General features: G+C 33.8%; 2 protein-coding genes across 10 annotated transcripts in view; both read left to right on the forward strand.

Moving 5' to 3' along the window:
- The window catches only part of LOC127068004 (RNA-binding protein Musashi homolog Rbp6), a 594,260-nt gene extending 576,962 nt beyond the window's left edge, over positions 1-17,298 (forward strand). For 6 of the 8 annotated variants that reach the window (XM_051003560.1, XM_051003549.1, XM_051003579.1 and 3 more), the window contains 4 exons: positions 171-236; positions 2,747-3,021; positions 4,457-4,521; positions 4,799-17,298. In XM_051003560.1, coding sequence (XP_050859517.1) covers positions 171-236; positions 2,747-3,021; positions 4,457-4,498 — 383 coding nt within the window. In that variant the 3' untranslated portion in view covers positions 4,499-4,521; positions 4,799-17,298. The remainder of the gene's footprint in view (positions 1-170; positions 237-2,746; positions 3,022-4,456; positions 4,522-4,798) is intronic. The other 2 variants (XM_051003597.1, XM_051003605.1) reach the window with 1 other exon arrangement.
- Positions 17,299-18,257: 959 nt separating this feature from the next.
- LOC127068079 (charged multivesicular body protein 6) lies at positions 18,258-20,177 on the forward strand. 2 transcript variants are annotated; one of them, XM_051003746.1, is made up of 5 exons: positions 18,258-18,339; positions 18,410-18,487; positions 18,562-18,671; positions 18,746-19,152; positions 19,237-20,177. In XM_051003746.1, the coding sequence occupies exons 2-5, from the start codon at positions 18,422-18,424 to the stop codon at positions 19,281-19,283; spliced, it is 630 nt and encodes a 209-aa protein (XP_050859703.1). In that variant the 5' UTR covers positions 18,258-18,339; positions 18,410-18,421; the 3' UTR covers positions 19,284-20,177. The 2 variants fall into 2 exon arrangements, with proteins under 2 accessions (XP_050859703.1, XP_050859694.1); XM_051003737.1 differs by having other exon boundaries at positions 18,275-18,487.
- The last annotated feature ends 1,649 nt before the right edge of the window (positions 20,178-21,826 follow it).

Below are 21,826 nucleotides of genomic sequence, written 5' to 3' on the forward strand. Positions count from 1 at the left end.
AAAAAAAGGACGAAGAAAACGCCGGCGAGAGTCGGTAATGAATATAAAAAGAACAAAGGTGGAAAAAGAAACAGAAAAAGAAAAAAACAAAAAGAAGGGTATAACGAAGCATCTTACTCCGTAACGAGTTTCAGGTACGGAGCAGTTGTAATCAGAGTTTTATGTTTCAGTGGATCTTACCAACGGACAGCTCACCCCCAACAACAACACGCCCTTACTCACGCAAGCTCTTTCTGGTACGTTTACAACTTTTCCCTCTTTCTCTCTCTCTCTCTCTCTCTCTCTCTCTCTCTTTCTCTGTCTCTCTCTCTTTCTCTCTCTTTCTTTAAAGCTTCTCGATCATACGCTTCCTCTAATTTTTCTCATCTGAATGTCTCTTTCTTTCTACTCTTTTATCATCACCAAAAAGAACTCTTTTTATTCGATAGCTATTCATTATGAGAATTCGTATAATAATCAAAAATATAGAAAAATACTGCTAAGAAATTATAGAAAAGTACGATATTGATAGAAATTGTATTGAAAGTATTGTTACTTCACTTTTAATCCTCCAATTCGCGAAATGTTCGCGAAAGAATGTCGTTTAATTTCTCGAAATCACATCGGAGACCAATGTCCTTGCGTGATTCATCATCTCCGAAGTCTCCTCCGTATCGGTGGAGTTACGATAGAGAGTAGTAGGAGGAGGTGGAGAAGTAAGAAGAAAAGGGGTGGTGGTAGGAAAAGTGTCACACATGTGGGGCGCCGTGATGCCGGCAGCGAAATATACCGGCTCCTCTTCTTTTTTTATATTTTTTTTGCTCTACCTCCTCCACCTTTCTCCTCCTTCGATTCTCTTTCCTATCCAGCCTGGAATCCGAGGCCGAGCCATCGCCTACCACCACTGTCGTGCCGTCCGCAATCTCCTCTCAAATAAATCAAACTTTTGAATCGCGTCTCTCTTCCCATCCTCCCTATTCTCTCTCTCTCTCTCTCTCTCTTTCCTTTTCTCTTCAAGCCATTTCGCATTCGCCTACCATCGTCCTGCTCTGGGAGAAAACTTTGTAACCGGCCGCTATTGTCAAGAGTTTAAAAGCTGAATGGGTTTTTAGATTGTGCGCCCAGCGCTTTCGGTTTGTCATACTCTTTTGCTTCCTCCTCTTTCTACCATGCCGTACCGTTCTTTTCTCTCTCTCTCTCTCTCTCTCTCTCTCTCTCTCTCTCTCTCTCTCTCTCTTTCTCTTTCTCGTTCACAAGTTTCGAATTCTTCGCATGGCTCCTCGACTTCCACCTCCTATCTACCAGCACCACTACTACCACCCCATTTCTTCCTTTTTCTTCCTTACATTTTTCCTCTTCTTTCCCTACCCTCTTTACCCTTCACTGTCTGCTTCCGTAAATCCAAAAAGTATGGGTATCATCGCGAAACGCTTAAAGCTCGCGTTCCGTGCGTCCGGGATGTAGTTGGTACTCAAACGATAACGCTTATCGTCGATATTCGATCTTCGACCTTCTCCTTTTTCTTCGTCTTCTTATCCTTTGTTCGTCGGCAAGAGTCGGAGAGGAGAAAAATGACTTTCCCGGAAAAGTTTGGTTTTTCTATGAAATTCTCGAATGAGTTCGTGATTCTGTTTTATTTCTTGCTGCTTGAAATCGTATCGTTATCCGCGTGTAGTTCTGAAAGCAACGTAACCATCTTTCGTGAAAGATTATACTAGTTTGCCGTAGTTTTCTCTTTCTCACTTTTTTCTGTCCTCTCTTTCTCTCTTTCTCTCTCTCTCTCTCTCTCTCTCTCTCTCTCTCTCTCTCTCTCTTGTTCTTTTTCTTTCTTTATCTTTCTTTCTTCTTTTCTCTTTCTCTGTTTGTTTTTCGAACGCGTGAGGTTATGCTGCCACTGTGTTCTTTGGGATATCCAAGACGAAACTTTTCCTTTCCCCGAAAGCGAAGAAAAGCGAATACTTCTTTCCATTTCTCTTTCCGAGCATGGTTTTCTTTGATATAACATCACTAACACGTTCTATGAAACTTTGTCGACCGTTTACACACATCGTCGATTGTCTATACCAATATTGCGCGAACTGTGTCGATGCAATCCCCAGAGGGTTAGCGTCATTTTTATGAATTTAACGCATAACAATAATACAATATAAAGGTAGTATATTTTGTTTATTTCTAAGATAAAAATAAAATAATATTATTATTATCTTTATATTTACGTAATTAAAAGTATTTTGCAAATTGTACAGAATTTTTATCCATTTAAGTAATTTCAGTAATCGCTCTACATAAGCGACGCCTTTAACCTTCCTCTATATAAAATAATAGAGAAAAGAGCATTATTAACTCGCGATCTTTTGTTATTTTTATTGTATAGGAAAAAGGAAATAGAGGAAACATTTTTCGCATTATGTTCATCAAAATAATGCATAATATTACAATTAAGGGAGAGAGAACAGTGTAGAATGAAAAATGAAAGTGCCGCGGGATACATCGATTATGTTTTCATTCGAATCAGGTCGTACGCGAACATTTTGATTTTTTTGTTGCGAATTCCCATCGAAATCGAACAAGCGTGATTACATCGTTATATTACATATACAAAATGAATATATGTATGTGTCCGTAAAAATAACAGATTAAAAAATATAAAACGGGAAGTTTCGAAGGATAAGTAGGAAAGAAGGAAGGAAAGAAAGAAAGAAAGATAAAAAAAAAGAAAAGAAAGATATAGAAGGGAGTAAAGGACTGAAGAGCGCGTTCATTGCAGTGATGAACAACTACCAGGCCGCAGCACAGGCCGGATTTCCGCCAGCGTCGCCGCATGCGGCCGGTGGCCATGGTGGGCCTCAAGGTCGATCCTTTCCTGCGGCTAATTCGCCAGGCCCAATCGACATGTACAGTTCGAGCGCCGCAGCCGCAGCAGCAGCCGCAGCCGCGGATTCTGCAGTTGCCAGCTACGTCCAGGCCGCAGCTAGTCCGCAGCCTCCCACGACCGCGTTCCCCGCAATCGCTGTCTCCCGCGCCCCGCTCAACTACAGTCCCGTAAGTCAATCGAGTAAAGACTTTCATCGTCTTTCTTTTAAACTCCCGTCGTCGTTTCCCTTTCTTTCTTTCGTTTTCTCTCGCGTCTCTATCGGATTATATTAGTTATCTATCAATATTATTCTAACCCTATCATATAGTATTATATATCCATTAAGAATTCTTCTTACGAGCATGAGAATAAAAAGTTGCATGAAATTGGTGTAGCAGGAAACGAATTTTAAATCGATTGCGAAATGGTACAGAATTTTGTTTTTTTTTCCTCGCGTATTTTCATCATTCTCGGATTATCAGTTTAACGATTCTTTTTCTACGATTGAATATACGTCGATAAGAATTCTTCTTTGTGCAGAATCTTTTTCCGCTTGCGCGCACAGATCGGTCCGAATAGGCGGATAGTTCAGCTAGATAAATTTTGTAAAACGTTCCGACCGGAAAAATGAGGATGCGGTTGAATCTAGATTTTACGCTTTGGGCGAAAGAAGTACTGTCGCATCGATTTTTTTCAGTTTTATCGATATTATCCGGTATTACAATTTTCTTGCATCTCACTAGGAAATTATTTTACATAAAATAGAATACTTTTTATTTTGCTTAAGAATATTTACGTAATTGTTCGGAAAGTCTATAATGCAAATAAGCATGAGAAGCGTATTTTATTCAGAGATAATTAAAATTTTACTTTACCATTTGAGTAATATAATTATTAAATGTAAAAATCGTTGAAATTACTTGCACCGGATGCATTAAATTCTAATTCACGCATAATTTACTTATAACATTGTTTTGTTTTACGCAGAAGGTAAAATGTAACTGAATTGTGGCTTTCCGCTTGATAAAAAATGTAAGTTCGTATTAGCTTATCTACGCTTATTTGAAGTGTCTTATATCCGGCACTACTCCGCCTGGAAAAGAGAACCTTTTCCTAAGCGTGTAAATATATATAAAAAGGAGTATTCAAAGGAAAGAAAGGGATTTGTTCTTATCGGCAAATCTAATTGAAACAACCCCGATCATCCTTGAGTTGAACTATTTTCTTTCATAAAACTACGCTAACTTGGAAAGGACGAATACTATGGACCAGTTCACTTTTTCTAGATAATAATCATTTCAAAAGAAAGAACTGCTGTAACTTGAACGATCATAAAAACTCAGCGACTATAATAAAAGAATAAAGATAATACACACAATTGGTGTTCATCGCGTGGAAACAATTTCGACTCATATCCTTTTTTTCTTTATGAAAACACGAGTGAATATGAGCTTTCTCACTAATTGTACTAACAGCATCAAAAACTTGACGATGCTATCTTTTGTCTCCCACGTCCCCCGTGATTGTCTATTTAATAACCATCCAACGAACGTATGTATGTATCCAGTGTGAAGCGTTAAGTTCGTAACATATTAACAAAGATTTCACCTTTTCCTGTTTCAGGGACCTCTGATACCAGCGGCGTTCACTAATGGCTACCATTGAGCCTCGTTAAGACCTAACAACAGGTATGATTTTTCCGTGTCATTTATAGTTTCGCCGATTACATGTCCTTGTCCGAGAAAACTAGCAAATTATATCCTTACTCTATTTCATTTTTCATTCTTCTTTCTTTCCCTGATAGTATACGATACAAAAAAGAAGAAGCAATATTCATTATACTGATCCGATCAATCCTCCTTTGTAATGCCAAGTTACTTTCATGTAATTTCGTAAAGGATCAAGCAGATCCTCGCAACATAATGAAAGTCCACTCAAAAACGTGATTTTCTCTTATAATCCCAGGATGGACGAGAGGGCAGAGCGCAGCACGGTCGACTGACGGCACAACGAGCACTGTAGTAGACGCCTTGGGAAGGAACTGATCACAGTTGATGACGATCTCTTGACAAATATAAAAAATAAAAAATAAAAAAAAACAAATAAAGGACGATGCAGCTACGACGACGGACGACAGCGTCATAGGACTGAAAGTTAAGTGAAAAAGGAGGCGAAGGTCGATGCTTTCCAGTAAGACGAGACTTCGAGCTTCCAAATATGACCAACTGAGCATAGGAGCTATCCCCGAATGAAAAAAACATCATCACTCGGGGTCAACAACATCGAATAGAAAGCTCGCGAGGAGGATGAAGAAATAGGATAGAGAAAAAAAGAGAGATGAGGACGGAAACAAACGTCTAGAGAAAATCAGAAGACGAATAAAAAAGATAAACAGGAAAGCAATGTGCGCGAGACGCAAGCAAAAAAGAAAAAGAGAAATTGGAAAGAATGAGTGCAAGAGAAAAAGAGAGAGAGAGAAAGAGAGAGACCGAAAGAGAGGAAGAAAGAAAGGGAGAAAGAAAAGGAGAAAGAGAGTATGAAAAAAAGAGAGAAATGGAGGGACAGAGAGAGAAAAAGAGGAAGTGTATTTAAGGAAAAGCGAGAAGGAAAAATATGCCGACGACACGAGTTGTACGAACACACAGGCTAGCTGTGGCCGAAACTGCGTATTGACGCCAGCCCGTTCTCCGACATTAATAAATAAAAAATAATAATATAATAATAATAATGAGAATTAAATTAATATTATTAAAAGCTAAATAATTAAGCAATTAAGTTTAGAATATATAAATACAATATGTATATATATATATATATATGAATATAAATATATATATGTATATATATATATATTATAAATAATTAATAATTATTAGACGGATAACGTATGAATTCTTAGAGTTTAAGGCGAACGAAGACAGGGAGAGATACCAACAACAAAACTCACATGTACGCGAATATATTAATAATGATAATTATAACACACACAGAAAAAGAGAATGAGTGAGAGAGAGAGAAAGAGAGAGAGAGAGAGAGAAAGAGAGAGAGAGAGAGAGAGAGAGAAAATATATACATAATGAATAAGAATACATATATTTGGAGAAAGTAACAGGAAGACACGACACACACGCACATGCACACATAGAGACGGTACTCACTCATTGAGAAAAACACATATACATAATTAATATGGTGATTAAAACATTTAATAGGATTAGCGGCGGTGTGGCCGTATTCGCGATAATATATATATGTATATATATATATATATATATATGTGTGTGTATATATATATATATATGTATATATATATATGCATATATAAAAGCGTCCGTAGCGCGCATAGGAACACATACACATATACACACATATATTTAATATATATATATATTATATATCAGTACAATATAGACAGATCATCACATACACACACACACATACAAACACACACACACACGATAGACGCATATATATAACCGAGCACATAAAGAAGAGGCGCGCGTTTGCACTCGGGAAGAACCTTCTTTTCTGGGCTTTTGAGTTTTAGGTAGAACGAGAAAGACTGAGTCTGAGAGAGTGAGAGGGGCAAAGAAGGGAGCAGAAAAAAATTCGAGTACGGTCGAAAAAACCCGACAACATCGGCGATGAAAGATGGCGATGAAGGTGGTGATGGTGATGTTATTTGGTGTGAGTAGTGGTGACTGTAGGAAGGTGGTGTAGTAATAGCGATAGAGAGAGCAAGGGTGCATAGGAGGGAGTTATTCGAGGGTGATAGCGAGTAAAGAAAGAGAAAGAAAAAAAGAGAGTCTTCCTCTTCTTTTCCTTTGTTTCCATCTTCTACGAGGCTGCTACTCCTCGGCAAATCTTTGTCACTTCAATGGCGGAATAGCACTTCTCTTATCCCCGACTTCGTCGTCGTCGTTGTCGAGACTCTTTTCTCTTTTCCCGGGTGTGCAACATGCACAAGATGAAGAATCAAAGCCCGGAGAAAGAGAAGATGAGAAAAAGAAGGAGAGCATGCGTATATAAGTGTGTGTGTGTGTATGAATGTGTGGAAGTAAATGAGCGAAACGTGCCGAGACGTATGCGACAAAACGCGTCCAACTTGTTCAGGAAGACGCATTTCCGACGTTAATTAGGCTATGCGTTTTCTTTTATTGAAGATCGAAAAGATCACTCTCGGACTTTAAAAATATATCTGCTGCTACTGTCTATGTGTATATGCGTGCGTGTGTGTTTTCAATAATGGATGAAAGTGGGAATGGAAGAACTGGTGAGAGTAAAAAAAATAAAAAGAGAAAAAGAAAGAGAAAGAAAAAGAGTGAGAGGGAAGGCATTCATTGAATAGTATCGTAATGTATCGCTCGTCTCTGCGCCCGGCCCATACGTTACCGTCGAAATTTTGGCCTCAAGCGAACGCCGGACGATGATCAGCTGAATCTTTAAAACTGATCGTTCCGCTCGTACCGATCAATTACATTGCACTAACTTTCGTACGTGGAACGCAAATTATTGTATCATCTAAATACCATAACGATATATAAATGATATTCTATATATATATATATATATATATAAATATATAAATATAAATATTATACATACATTACACGAACCTTTTAAATAAAAGGAGAACGAATACGATGATAGCGCACGAAATTTGTCGACGTGCGCACGCGCTCGACATTATTCACAAAAAGCAGATCATAATACACGATACCCACGCACACGACACCCACCCATACACACGACACTCAGCCACACACACACACACACATACACACAGAAAAAGCACGTCCGAGAGACAGGTGTGTTATCATGAATCGATTAAACTTTAATCGAACAAAATGGTTTAGTAACAAAAAGGAGATTAATTAAATAAAGAATACGTTGATAAAATGTATGAGCATGCATATATATTTGCGTATAATATGCACGAATGTGTATGTATATTCGTGTACATATATACGCATGCAGAGAAAATGATGTACCGTTCGTCCGCAATGTACAGAGCATTAGAATCAATGGCGTTGGCAGGCTGATTTGCTGATTTATTTGAACGATATAATAAAATTAATTAGAGATGTGTACCCTAAAAAAAATTTCGTGTGAGAGACTGAGAAAAAACGAAGTACAAGATGCGAGAGTGTGAGTGAAACGAATGAAAGATAATGAAATCGTACGTCCGTAAGCATGAGGATGAACATGTGAGAGAAACTGTGACTACGTTTCTAGGGCTACGCACACGTCATCATTAGCATCGCAAATAACCGTAAATGTTTAAAATGCAGATTATATCAAAGGAAAGACACAAACTTGAGAAGCGAAAGAAAAGAAAATTAAAAAAGATGATTTATATATCTAGTCTTTAAAAGCGATAAAATCATCAGACACCAAACTGTTACTTTTTTGCACTTCAGGTAATTCGCAAATTGAACGAATCTATAATGCGTTGAATCTTTCAATTGATCTCCATAATCGCAATTCCTTTTACTTTCGTTTCTACCTCTGCTCTTACGTCTATCATCGATATCGATTTATTGGAAAAAAATGATCATCGGAAAAAATCGAGCGTGTGCCGTTTCGTCGATCGTCGAGCAAATGACGAAGAATATTTAATTCGTGTGACGATTACCAACGCAGATTAATTATTATTCTTATTCGAAAACACAGGGTAAAAAAATAAAACAGATGCTTTTAGATCGGGACATATTTTGTGTCGAACGGCGGCTACTTTGTTTTCTTGTGCGCGGATGTGCGCGCTTACTACAGGAGGAATGCGAAGTAAAATCAAAAAAAGAATAAAAAAGACAAAAAACGGAAGGAACGAGTCAATTCTTACAAACGTTAGCAATACTTCAACATGACCACAAAGGACAGGAAAGAATGCGGATAATAAGAAGAAAAAGGAAAAAAAATAAAAAGAAGACGAGTCGAATATATCGCGGGTACACTGTATTCTCAAGTCATGAGCACGTAACTACTTAGATGTGCGTACGGAACAATAATCATTGGATGATGAATGAAATGATAGCTGACTTGAACCGGCCATGATTAAATAGAATGAACAATGGAAAATCTGTGAATGATAATTATCAATAAGTCAAAGCGGTAGTCTCATGTTGGAAAGCATCGATCGAGAATATATAGTTTGTTCTCAGTTCGATACTCGCTGTTGGATTATACACGTCGTAACATAGATGAGACTAGTTGCCCTTATGAGAAACAGGAAGCATAAACAATATCGTTTTGAAAATTATAAGATGAATTAAAAAAGAAGTTGATTGCAATCGAAGTTCCAAGAAAATTATAAAACTTATTCGCTTCGATGGCACATATTCGAGCGTGAGAAAAATCAGAATGCCCGCGAGGTCAAATTCGACACTTTGCGATTTTCGATTATGGAGAAGAAATGAGAATTATATACATTATATATATAATATATATATAATCTATATACATATTGAAAAAAGGGTTATGATCAATTATTAATCGAAAGAGAAGGAGCGAACGAATCGAATTTCGGAGGAAGAGATCGAAAGTGTCTGTGGCAAAAGACAAAAGCTTAGCGAAAAAGAAGTCGAAGATATATAAAGTGAGTGCAGTCCACGCGGTTTATATTTATAAATAAATTAATATTGAAATATTACACTATATATATATATATCTACATTTAGTATATAAATATATACATATATAAATAAACATACTATATAAAGAAGAAAGAAGAAAGAAGCAAAAAATATATTATGAGTATACAAATATAAATAAATAAATAAATAAATAAATATATATATATACATATAAATATAAATATAAAAATAAAAACGAATAAGGCGAGGAAATAAGAGAATTATAAAGATGAACAAAGATATTGAGAGATATTGTTTTATGCATTTGTATATATATAATTATTGATGTTTTAAAGCTAATAATATTATTGTACTGTAATTTTTGAATTACCACCGATTGCAAAAGAGAAAAGGAAGAATATATAGAAACGACGAAGATGTAGGAGAACGGCAGGGACGGGAGTTCGACCCAAGACGTGGCTGCATCATAATCATTTTTTTCCAGTCCTTTTCTACAAGAGCAATTCAAGCGAAGAAGAGGAACGATGAATGAGCCCAGAAAGAAATAAAATCGGATGACGTCGATTGCGACTCTGCCGTTCCTCGTACGCTAATGCACAAGTTTGTGTATATTTCTATACACAGACAAGTGCATGTATATACATATAGATAACAAAATAATTGGATTACCATCATCGAGAAATAAATACGTGTGGCAAGAAAGATAGATAGATAGATAGGAGAGAGGGAGGGAGAGAGAGAGAGAGAGAGAGAGAGAGAGAGAGAGAGAGAGAGAGAGAGATAAAGAGAAAACGAGAGAGAAAGAAGTGTCACAAAGGAAAATACGGGAAAGGCGTTAATTAATAAATTAATTAATAGTTAATTGTGTCATTACAATTCCACGACCAAGTGCTGTAATATCGCGAGGTCAGAATTTTTCAAATGAATAGCATATTTAAAAGGGATATAAAAAATAAATGCACGCGCACGCAGCATTCACGAACACACATTGACACAGAGACATACGATATACGTAAAATTAAAAAGCACATCAATAAGTATCGTCTTATCGTAATCATCTGCGCGTCACAAGAGAGAGAACGAGCGATTAATAAGATTATTTAAACAGATTATTTTAATCTATAGATTGCAGTCTAAAAATATAAGTTATTATTTAAACAGGTACTCAAACAGTAAGTTTTTATACCTGTTAATTTATTTTAAATTTACATTGTTGATATTTTAGATATATAAATTTTTCCTTAATTTAATTCTTCTTATGGATTTACATTGATTTATAACAATTTATGATAAGACGTTTTGTGAAAAATACAACATTCGGTTTAGTTAGTCTTATCTTTATAAAATATTCGTTAAGTTTGCACATCGAAGGTCCTTCCTTCATACATTTTATACAATAAAAAAAGCAATATCGAGTAATAATTTAAATAATGAAAAGAGGTCATTGAAAATATTTACATTATCGAAGGAGGGTATAAGAGTACATAGATATTCGAAAATCGAATATATTACTTATTTATGGCAAATATAGAATACTAATATTATATCTGAGTACACAAAGACTCTATAGGAAACACTTATATTATCCATGTTGTTTAAGTATAATAATAATTATCTTCGCTTTGCCTAATCCAAAGAAAAGAGAAAGATGAAGAAAAGAAAGAGAAGTGATATTGCAAAGTAGAAAAAAATTTCGTCCCCAAAGCTTGACCCTCTTTCGTGATAAGCACGATATTATACGCTGACAATTAAACGATAAAGAAATGTTTGTAAGAATCCTTAGAGAGTTAAGCGCGAAAGAAAATGCCTAAATTCATTCGTTACACATAAAAAATAGAGAAACGTACATATACACAAGCATACTATTTCACCGATTCGTCAGATCATTCCTTTGATCATATCCAGCACATCGTACCTCGATCACGAAGACTTCCTTAGAATCGCTAGTTTAGCCGCAAAAATCGCGTCGCGATACGAAGCGGCCGCATATCTTTCTTAATTTTTTTCTTCGGTTTCCTCAAATGAAAGCTGATAGATGCACACGGGTGCGGAGACAGCGACAGTATGGACGAGATTACGACTCATCCGTGTTGCAGCCATCTTTTTATCCGCGATGTTAATAACGGGTTTGAAGGATTGAAGGAGAGAGAGAGAGAGAGAGAGAGAGAGAGAGAGAGAGAGAGAGAGAGAGAGAGAGAGAGAGGAAGAGAGAGAGAGAGAGAGAGAAACCGAGAAGGAGGATACGAGAGAGAGGAGAATGTAAATGAGAGTGTGTGTATGAGAGAGGAAAATATGATAAAATGAAGAGAAAAGATTGAAAAACAAACTCGAAGAAAGAGAAAGGGGTCCGTAGATAGATAGACAATTTTCGAAGCAACGTTTTTTTCGGACAATCGCAGAGAGGCTAGCCTAAAATTATTCGTTCGACTTGCTCTGATGATGTTCATAGAAACTGAATGAATTTGCGATTCGATCGATCGGCACCAGTCATTGTAATGTAGTCGATCGGTCGGAACTACCTCGGTCCCTTCGATTCTCGACTCGCCGTGTTGCAAGGTTGTAAAATCGTAGGAAACAAATCCTACCGGGACTATTGCTTTTTTTTCTTTCTTCCCTTTTTGTTTTTTTTTCCTTCGGTTGAATTATGTTATTCTATGTATGTATTAACATTATTTTCAAGTTGCATTGTTTATCGCTATCATTACTACATATTGCTATTATTGTCATTACTATTATTACTATTATTATTTTGATTTGTATTATCTCTGTTACTATGATTATAACATCCGTAATCATTGTTAATTCATCTTCGTCTGCACTTAAAATAACCATTTTTCCATGACTTATTTTTTTCTCTTTAAACTGAGAGAGAAGAAGAAGAAAAAAGAAGAAAAAAGAAATAAGATATTCGTTCATTTGAGAAGTTTCTGTCGGAAAATGGAAAGCCATCTCCAAGAATTCGTCGGGCTCTGTAACATATTCGATCTTCACTTATCAAGGAACTGCATTGTACAAATCATGAGAGATGCACCCCATGGTGAAGGAAAATAAATCTGTCTCTAAATTAGCTTGTATTTAAATTAATAATAAATCAACAGAGCCTTTCGACTTTGCGGGGAAAAGACATACGTGAGGATATATTAAAAATATAACCCCAAAACGATATGTATATACGTTTTATATATATATATATATATATATATATATATATACATATATATATATACAACTAGACTTTATATATATAAGTATATGCACATCACTTAAATAAAACACATACATATTATGCATATGTAATAATGTGTAATTACACGTGCACGCGTTCAGATGCGCACTTACGTGCAGTCAGCAACTGTTAAATATTCTTCCTGCGTAATAAAAAAAAAGAGATAAAAAACAAAAAACAGAAAGAGATAGAGAGCAACGTATTACAAGCTCCGACACTCTCTTCTAACCGTCGTACAGTAACGCTACTAATTACATCATATTTCGATTGAATTATCGATTTATCGTTAGAAATCATTTTTATCGGATCGGTTTATTATCACAGTGCTGGCCGGTAAAACTCGTAACCATCTACACGTAGACATCTTGACAAAAAATGTATCTGTCGAAGATTTTTTTGCTTATTCCGTACAAAGAACTTCTTTTAAAATAATTCTTTCAATAACATCATTTTCTTATTCTAAACGATCCATGTTAACGTTAGCACTTTGATCCTTTTCTACGATGAATGTAAACTATTTACAACTGTATGTATGTGATTGCAAATTGACTGAAATATGTCCGATGATAAACGCGTGATTTTAATAATCGATTTGTAAATTAAGTTAAAAAAATCTATATTACTTTCTTTCGCGTGGTACCCTTTATTTAAACAATAAAAAAGACAACAGAGAAAGACAGTAAAAATATGCATCCTTAACCGATGCGTTACAATTACGACGAAAATGTTATTCGCTAGTCCCTCATGTAAACTAGAGGAATACACGATTCTATCGATAATTGCGTAAGATTTCGTCTCCTCGCTCTTCAGTGCTTTTTCAAGATAAATGTGTTCGTTGAATAATAATCCGCACTGAAATGTCGCTATTTATCGTATCGTTAAAGAAAAAAACCAAAAAAGAAAAAAGGGTACCTTCGCTAGCCTCGAATTTGGATATAATTTTGCGTGAAATTTAAAAACAGGTCTAATTGAATATCGTAAAAAGTGCTTTGTATTGTAATTTCTTTTTATAAAAATTGTCTAAATGGTATGTAAAATAATTTTTATACAAGTTTTGCGCCCTATATTCAACTCTTTGCAAATCAAATTCATACGTTTGTAAACCAAATTTAATCTTTTGTAAATCAAATGCACCCTTTTAAAAATCAAGTTTTTCTACAAAATTCTTCCAGATTATCGTCTTTCAATTTCTGAAATAAAAAGTAATGAAAGAATATTTAAAAAAATGCACTTAAAACTAAAATTTCATATCAAAATTATCTACTCAAGAATCAACAATTGAATGAAAATCTATTATACATGAGTTTATATTTTGTTCCGATCTCGACATATTTACAATTGTAAGAATTCTAAAGTAAATTAAATATCGATATAGCTGAGACATATTTAGAGATTTTGCGATTAGTAAAATGTAGAATTGCTCCGATTTTTGCTGCACGAGAAAAAGATGTAATGTTGTTTATAATGAGTTTATAATTAACTATAATTAATTATTTCCAGCACTGTAAATACTGCAACGCCTTTAAACCAAATTCAATTGTCATTTAACTGTCGCCGATTAATATTGCAAGAAATTTTCAAAGTTTAGCTGAAGTACTATCATCTATATACAATAAAATTTTGAATTCTTTCCCGATAAATATACGTTTGATTTTATTTTTATTACAAAAGTTTAAGAAAACAATTTTGTAGAAAAACTTGGTTTGCAAAAGGAATGAATTTTATTTGCAAAAGGTTGAATTTGATTTGTAAAAGAGTGAATGTGTTCTGAAAAAGAATGAATTTGATTTGCAAAAAGTTAAATTTGGAGTGCAGAACTTGTACATATGTATATGTGTGTATAATACATATACATATATGTATATGTTCGATACGCAATAGTACGAGTTTTTCTCGAGTTTTGAATTAGGTATTAAGATCATACTACAAAACCTGGCTCTAATAAAATTACAGTGTATGAGAGCATTGTTATGTTAACAAAGACTGTTCGCGCAACGTCACTTAACGAATGATTTCTCTCGGTTTTAACCGAGATAAGATATATATTTGTTTCTCATTCGTTTTCAAATTAACATATCAGAGAGAATCTATGAGATGTAAAAATTGTTTAACATTTTAGCAGTATGTCGACGATAAAACGTTTGACGAGTAGATAGTTATTGTTAACGAAGGCATGTGAAACATGATTCTATACGATTTTTATGTTATATTTTATTGTTTCTAAAAACAACAGGGCGATCACACTCTAATCGATAACGTGCACTATCTCCTTAGATAAGAAAGATACGAAATTTCTTTTTAGACAATAGATGGAAAAAAAAACAAAAAGAAAAGTGGGGAAAGTAAGGTAAGGAAAAGCACAGAATGTATCATTTTTAATCTATTCCATCAAAATTATATTTTGTACATATAGGTTTAATTAAGTTCTTCGACTGTGAATGAAAATTATTTTTTTCTCCTATCGCTAATTTATCTCGATGTGTTTGAAAAAAGAAAACACTGCATTATTTTGTAACAATTTATGATTGTCATATTATAGAAAAGCGAAATAAGAAAAAAGACTTATTAGTTTTGTCGATATAATGATACTCTTCGAGATTGTTATTTTGTCTAATTTAAGTTTATAGATAATAGTGTTATCATATTTCGTCGCAGATGAGATCATTAGATGTTCATCATGAGATGAACATATTACTTAATTTTGTAAAACCTTTGCGGTTAAAATTTTCTTAACGTTATAAGAAGAAAAAAGAATAATAGAATAGAAGAAGTTCGGAAACATGCCTGATAAGTAAAAAATATCGTTAATCAATAAAAGCTCAAATATCTCGTTTCAAACATGGCTTCGTATCTATATTATCTGTGGAAATATTGCACCATATACTTATGCATATAATAGATATCTGTTAAAGTTTAATTATTTGTGCTGTTACCAGATTGAAGAGAGCGCGGACAAACATGGCACAAACACATTGACATATTACACATGAGCAAAGCTTCAAGTTATTCTGATTCCGCATAGCAAACGCGAAAAGTTATTATCGATAAGCGCAATGCAAATGGTCAGACGTTAAAAATAAATATGATAATAAGATGTTTATCTACTAGGCAGAGCTACGTAACGACAAATGAAGATTTTTTTGTATAATTTGCAAAATCAATGAAAAAGAGCAGTATTATAATTATACTTTGTATAGACCTATTCGAGGAAACATATTAATGCGATGGGTTTGGTAACGTTACGAGTTCTGTTAGATTTTCGTTAGGTCTTTTGCCCTTTTTGAAAAATGTAATTTCAGAACACCAATATTAATATCAAAGTGGCCGAACATTTTGTATACAAACTACGCTATGGATTCCGGGACTCTTAATCTCGTCATTCACATCGACAATTAAGAGGGAAGAAGACGAGAGCTGCGTTTTTAGTGGATCGACAATAGATGGTGAAAAGGTGGGAAACAAATTTTTGATATTTTCTACGATGGCTCGCGAGATAAAGGTAAAAGAAAAACTAAGAATAGAGAAGATAAGAAAAGAAAATTTAAGGCGAAAATGTTCGAGGCAAAAGCGAATGAAAACTCGGCGTTATGACACAGCTTGCAATGAGGAAACTTGCAATATAACAAGCAATAAATAAGCCACTTTTAATTCCATGTATATTAAACAATTATGTGGATGCTTAACAAGATTTATTGAATTAAACAAGCAAGCCAAGAAATAAGATGAAATACCAATTTTACATATTCTTACTAATCGTAAACAATTACAATACGTATAGTGACATACTAAATTATACGATTATGTATCGATTTAAAGGAACAAAAAAAAATGGTAAATAATTATTAACGCCTGTAAGCGAGCAAGCGAGCAGACGGTAATCTAATCTACATAAGTACGTAAAAGTTTCAATTTTACACTACCGATAATAATGATATAACGATAAGGATATATAAGATATATGATGATTTATAATAATTATAATGTTGTACAGAATATTTATGAAAGGTTTGCTGCTGGCAAAAGAGTCGCGCGCTCCTGTGTTTTTTTGCGATAATGAAGAAAAGAGAATCGTGCATGCGTTCGTCGATAAAAGAATATAATCTTATTGATCTTTTCACGTGAATCGACGTATCCGAGAAAATCGAGAATGAATAATTGAAATGCATTACGTGGCTTAGGCGACGCGCGGCTCTCTATCCAAAAGCGGCCAGACTATAATGAATGTTTTGTAAGATAAAAGGAGAACGATCGCGGTAGAGAATATTGAGAACGTGCGTTCGGGAGAAATGTATAGTCGATCCTTTCGTGAAATTTCGAATGAATTCGACGACGCCTTTCTCGAACAAAGGAAGATGCAGCTCTTTTTTTCCGCGAAATACTAGAGCGCTGCGATAGAAAACGCCATTAATGGCCCTGAGATTATAATACGAAAACGAGTATGTAGAGATAAAAGGCAAATAAACAAAAAAAAAGTAAGATTTGCGCGCCGCGGTGTGGCGAGAGCGAGGGCCGATAATTTAATTAATTGTGTATGTATACAGATAAAAATAAATATAATATTGCGATTATAAATATTAAACTCTAATAAAGAATAACAATATTGTACCCCTCTGTACATATAAATATATATTATAATACGATGATTATTACTATATGATTTATTATAAATATGTATACGCATGTATATATATATATATATATATATATTACATATACGCATATATACGTGTATATACATAAATATAAATATATCTCATGAATTCGCAAGATTACGTTCATTATTGTTTACTTACTATCATTGTCATTATCATGATCATCTTCATCATTATCACCATCATCATTATCATCATCATCACCACCACCATCATTACCATCACCACTACCAGCACCACCACCACCATGATCACCATCAGAATCATCATAAGCAGCAGCAGCAGCAGCAGCAGCTTCATCATCATCATCATCGTCGTCGTCGTCGTCGTCATCATTATCGTCATCGTCATCATCATCGTCATCGTCGTCATCGTCATCATCGTCATCATTATCGTTGCCATCGTCATCGTCATCGTCATCTTCATCATCTTCTTCTTCTTCTTCATCATCATCATCGTCATCATAATCGTCATTATTATTATCATTATGATTATTATTATTATTATTGTTATTGTTATTATCGTAATTATTATTATTATTATTATTAAATCATCATTTTCATCATCATTATTATTGCTATTATTATTGTCATTATTATCATCAGCATCGCCATCATCATTATTATTATTACTATGATAATATTAATATATAAGAGAAGGTTCACAACGTGCCGTGTGTATGTGGGAATAAAATATATAATATAATGGACATTGTTCAATTCAACTTATCGTGTTTGTTTATTTTTTCCCTTTCTGTAGTAAATATAATAGAGTAATATTTGATATTTACATTTTTGCATTTCATTTATTTTAATTTTTTTATTTTTCCAATTGATTATATGAAGTACAGTTTAAACAACAAGATAATATGATATTAGTATATAATTCACGAAAAATATTCTTTCGTATAGCCACGTTCGTATTTAGCGCCATTGAAGCAACTTCAAGTTGATATCTCGAATCTCGATTAACTAAAATGGCACCACGTAGATTTCTTCGTTCTGTCAATGGAATGCATTCTCGCGATTGTCGAAGGTAGTGAATGATAGTGGCATGACTTTATTATATGTACTATATGTTGATTTTATTTAAAAAATTAAAAAAGGAGCACGACGAGATGGGCATATTTTTCGCTAAGAAGAAACCACAGAGTCGCATTACAGAACAGGACAAGGCTATCTTGGTAGGCATCACCGTTAGATTAATCTAACCTCTTTCTTTCGTTGGAAATGTTGTCATGCTTATGACGTTTTATAGCAATTGAAACAAACCAGAGATAAAATCAAACAATATCAACGTCGAATCGAACAAAATCTTGAAAAGGAACGACTTCTAGCTAAGAAACTTATACATAATGGACAGAAAGAGTAAGTGTTTCAATTTTAATAATAATATCGTTTATTCATAATCTATTGCATTATTACATTTGAAATTATTATAGCCGGGCTCTATTATTACTGCGTAAAAAGAAATTTCAAGAGCAAATTCTGTCAAAGATCGATGGTCAGTTAGAAAATTTAGAAATTATGGTACATGATATAGAATTTGCGCAGATAGAAATTAAAATTGTTGATGGCCTAAAAGAAGGAAATGCTGCATTGAAAAAGTTGCATAATATTCTTTCTATTGATGAAATCGAAAAAGTTATGGATGAAACAAGGGAAGGCATTGAAAAACAGAAGGAGTTGGATGAAATATTATCTGGTGAACTTACACAAGAAGATGAAGCAGAAGTAGAAGCAGAATTAGATATTTTATTGAATGCAGACATAAAAGAAGCTCCGCTGGAAGTATCAGATGAAATAATATTGCCAGAAGTACCCACAGATTTACCAGAAAGGAGGAAAGGTATCTTATTATTTTTGTTATATTATAGAATATGTGAATAATTCTACTAATCCAATATATATATTTGATTCTTTGTATCAATAGAACGAGTAAAGGAAAAAATGCAAGAAGCAATTGCTTTAGAAGCGTGAAAGACAAATGGGTAGTAGGAGTAAAACTTCGACTACCTTAAAACTGTGCAAAAGTTTTTTGTACATATGTACAGTGTATAATTGTAAGATGTTAGTTATAAAGTCAATAACATTTAATTGAAAATTATAAAGTTGCTTTTATTGTGAGTCTTAAAGGACTTATACTATTGAAAAAATTATTATTGTGGAAAATACAATTAGTAAACCAAATGTGTGGTGTTTTAAAAGATAAGAGTACAATTGATAAAATTGTATAACTTTTTACGTATAAAATAGTTTTAATTACAGGTATGTTAATTACGCTTACATATCCTTGTAAAAGCTATACTTCGTTTTGGACTTCCCATTACGAAATATTTAGAAATAACTATGGAATTACTAATTTCCCAAAAGAATAAATTGATTATTATTTTCGTTGTTTATAATTTAAACGGAACTAGGAATCTAATATCTTTGAAGAGTATAATAACTTTTATGAATGTGATTTAAAAGATTATGTCGTAATCAGATTATATCGTAACATTATCGACATTTCGAGGAGTATAATATCGTATACACTTGTTTCTACGTTCCACATGAGAGTATTATATCAATAAATTTTTTAAATGTATTATTCATCTAGTATTGTTCTTTGTTGACATGTTACAATATTGTGTGTAATTGTTTGTGGTTTAAAGGATCGTACATTAGTTTTTTATAAAATAAAATCATGCTGAGATCAAATTTGAAATATGATATATAAACACACTGTTCATACATATAGCATATACTTAAAAACTTGTAATTATTCGTAGACTAAGTAATATCAAGTTAAGTGATGTAAGAAGCAGGAACAAAGTGTTCGAATCCCTGCATCTAAAATATGAGTACGTAGTAAAATATTTTTATACAGAATACGTTTTACAAGATTTATATACAAAAATCATCCATCAAATTATTATTTACTTATTCCATTATTAAAACCATTATGCATTTTTTTCGTTGTAACTTTATACGTGTACGAATTTATACCGTTCATTAAGTAGTGTAAATGTCACAATATTTCGAATGATGTCACAACCTGCTAAGAGTTGACCCGTGTCTTTTCTTCTAATCAGCATAATTAGGGGATATTGATATTTTACGTGCTGTTAGTCAGATCGCCTCCGCCATATTTTACGATGCTTCGTACGACGTATTATCAATTTAAATTGAACTCGAAGTTATCCAGCCTGTGAAATAAAAACTAAAATCCAGAAAGAGATGATATCGTTAAAGCGTTTAATTCGAGTATATTTGTCATATTAAAAGTCATGATTAATTTCAATCGATGCAATTATTATGGATCATTCACGAATACGACCATGAGCTATCGAGCGCCAATCATAAAAGGTAATATACAATTTCCCAGTGGCAATACGTAAAAGATAGTAGTAGATAAGAAACCACTTTGCAAGGTCGACGTACGTTAATTATCTCGACAAGATTGTTTTAATAAACGCTTCCATTTTACAGAATTTTTCCACTTGTCTTTACATATTTAAAAAGATTTTTACATGATTGCCAAAGACTCATACGCGGAATTCTTAATTATGAAAAGATATTAAATATGAGATAAAAGGATACACCCCAGATTATATAGTAAATGTCCCTGAGAAAAATTCGAGTATGTATACCAACAAAATAAAGAAACAACCGAGATCAACTGTATACGTACATACATCATACGTATTTGCCAACGTGTTATTTACTTACGCGATAATCCATCTGCGAAATAATATTTGCACGAAAATCCGTCGTTTTCTCTTTTCTTCTCTTTACGAACTATGAACCTGTTAAAATATGCGATGTCATTTACCCTGTTCAATCGACTCACGTTAACGTATATTGAGGCACTTTTAAATACTTATCATCTCAATTGATTAATGAACAAAAAAAAAAAATGCGTTTTCGATCAAATATACACATAATTGTCTTCAAGGAAATATGAATCTTCCGTGCGAAACGTGGCGTCTTGAATAACATTGATATTCCTAACTCGTCGGATGACTAATTAGAATTACAACGTGCACGGAGGTGTGTACGGATAATCGAGCATGCGTATCCGATTGCTTTGCCATCGTTGAAAATAGCTTCAATTACACAGGATCAACGAGGAAAAATCACGAATCTTCTTCGAACCGAGTACATACGAATTATAGGCAGATTGTTCACTATTTCTCAAATTTTATTTTTTTCGTGTACGAATTATCGTAAAAGAATGGATATTTGAAGTGTTCGAAAAAAACTTTAATTAGACTGTATCGATAAGCACAAAAAAGCGGAAAGTATCGTTTCTGACAAATTATGTAATCACGATTGTTAAAGAATAGATAGTTTTCTGTGAACTATGTTAGTAACCAGATACAGGAAGTGAACGAATAGTATCGTGATATATTTGAAACGACGTCATCTATACGGATCAGTAATTCCATATTTAAAACCGGGCGACCTTCGTAAGTGAGAGAGACAGAGAAGAAAAGAAGAACGAGTTGTGATGTTTTATTCTTTTTTTTTTATTTTCG

This window comes from Vespula vulgaris, chromosome 1, assembly GCF_905475345.1.
Source record: "Vespula vulgaris chromosome 1, iyVesVulg1.1, whole genome shotgun sequence".
NCBI lineage: Eukaryota > Metazoa > Arthropoda > Insecta > Hymenoptera > Vespidae > Vespula > Vespula vulgaris.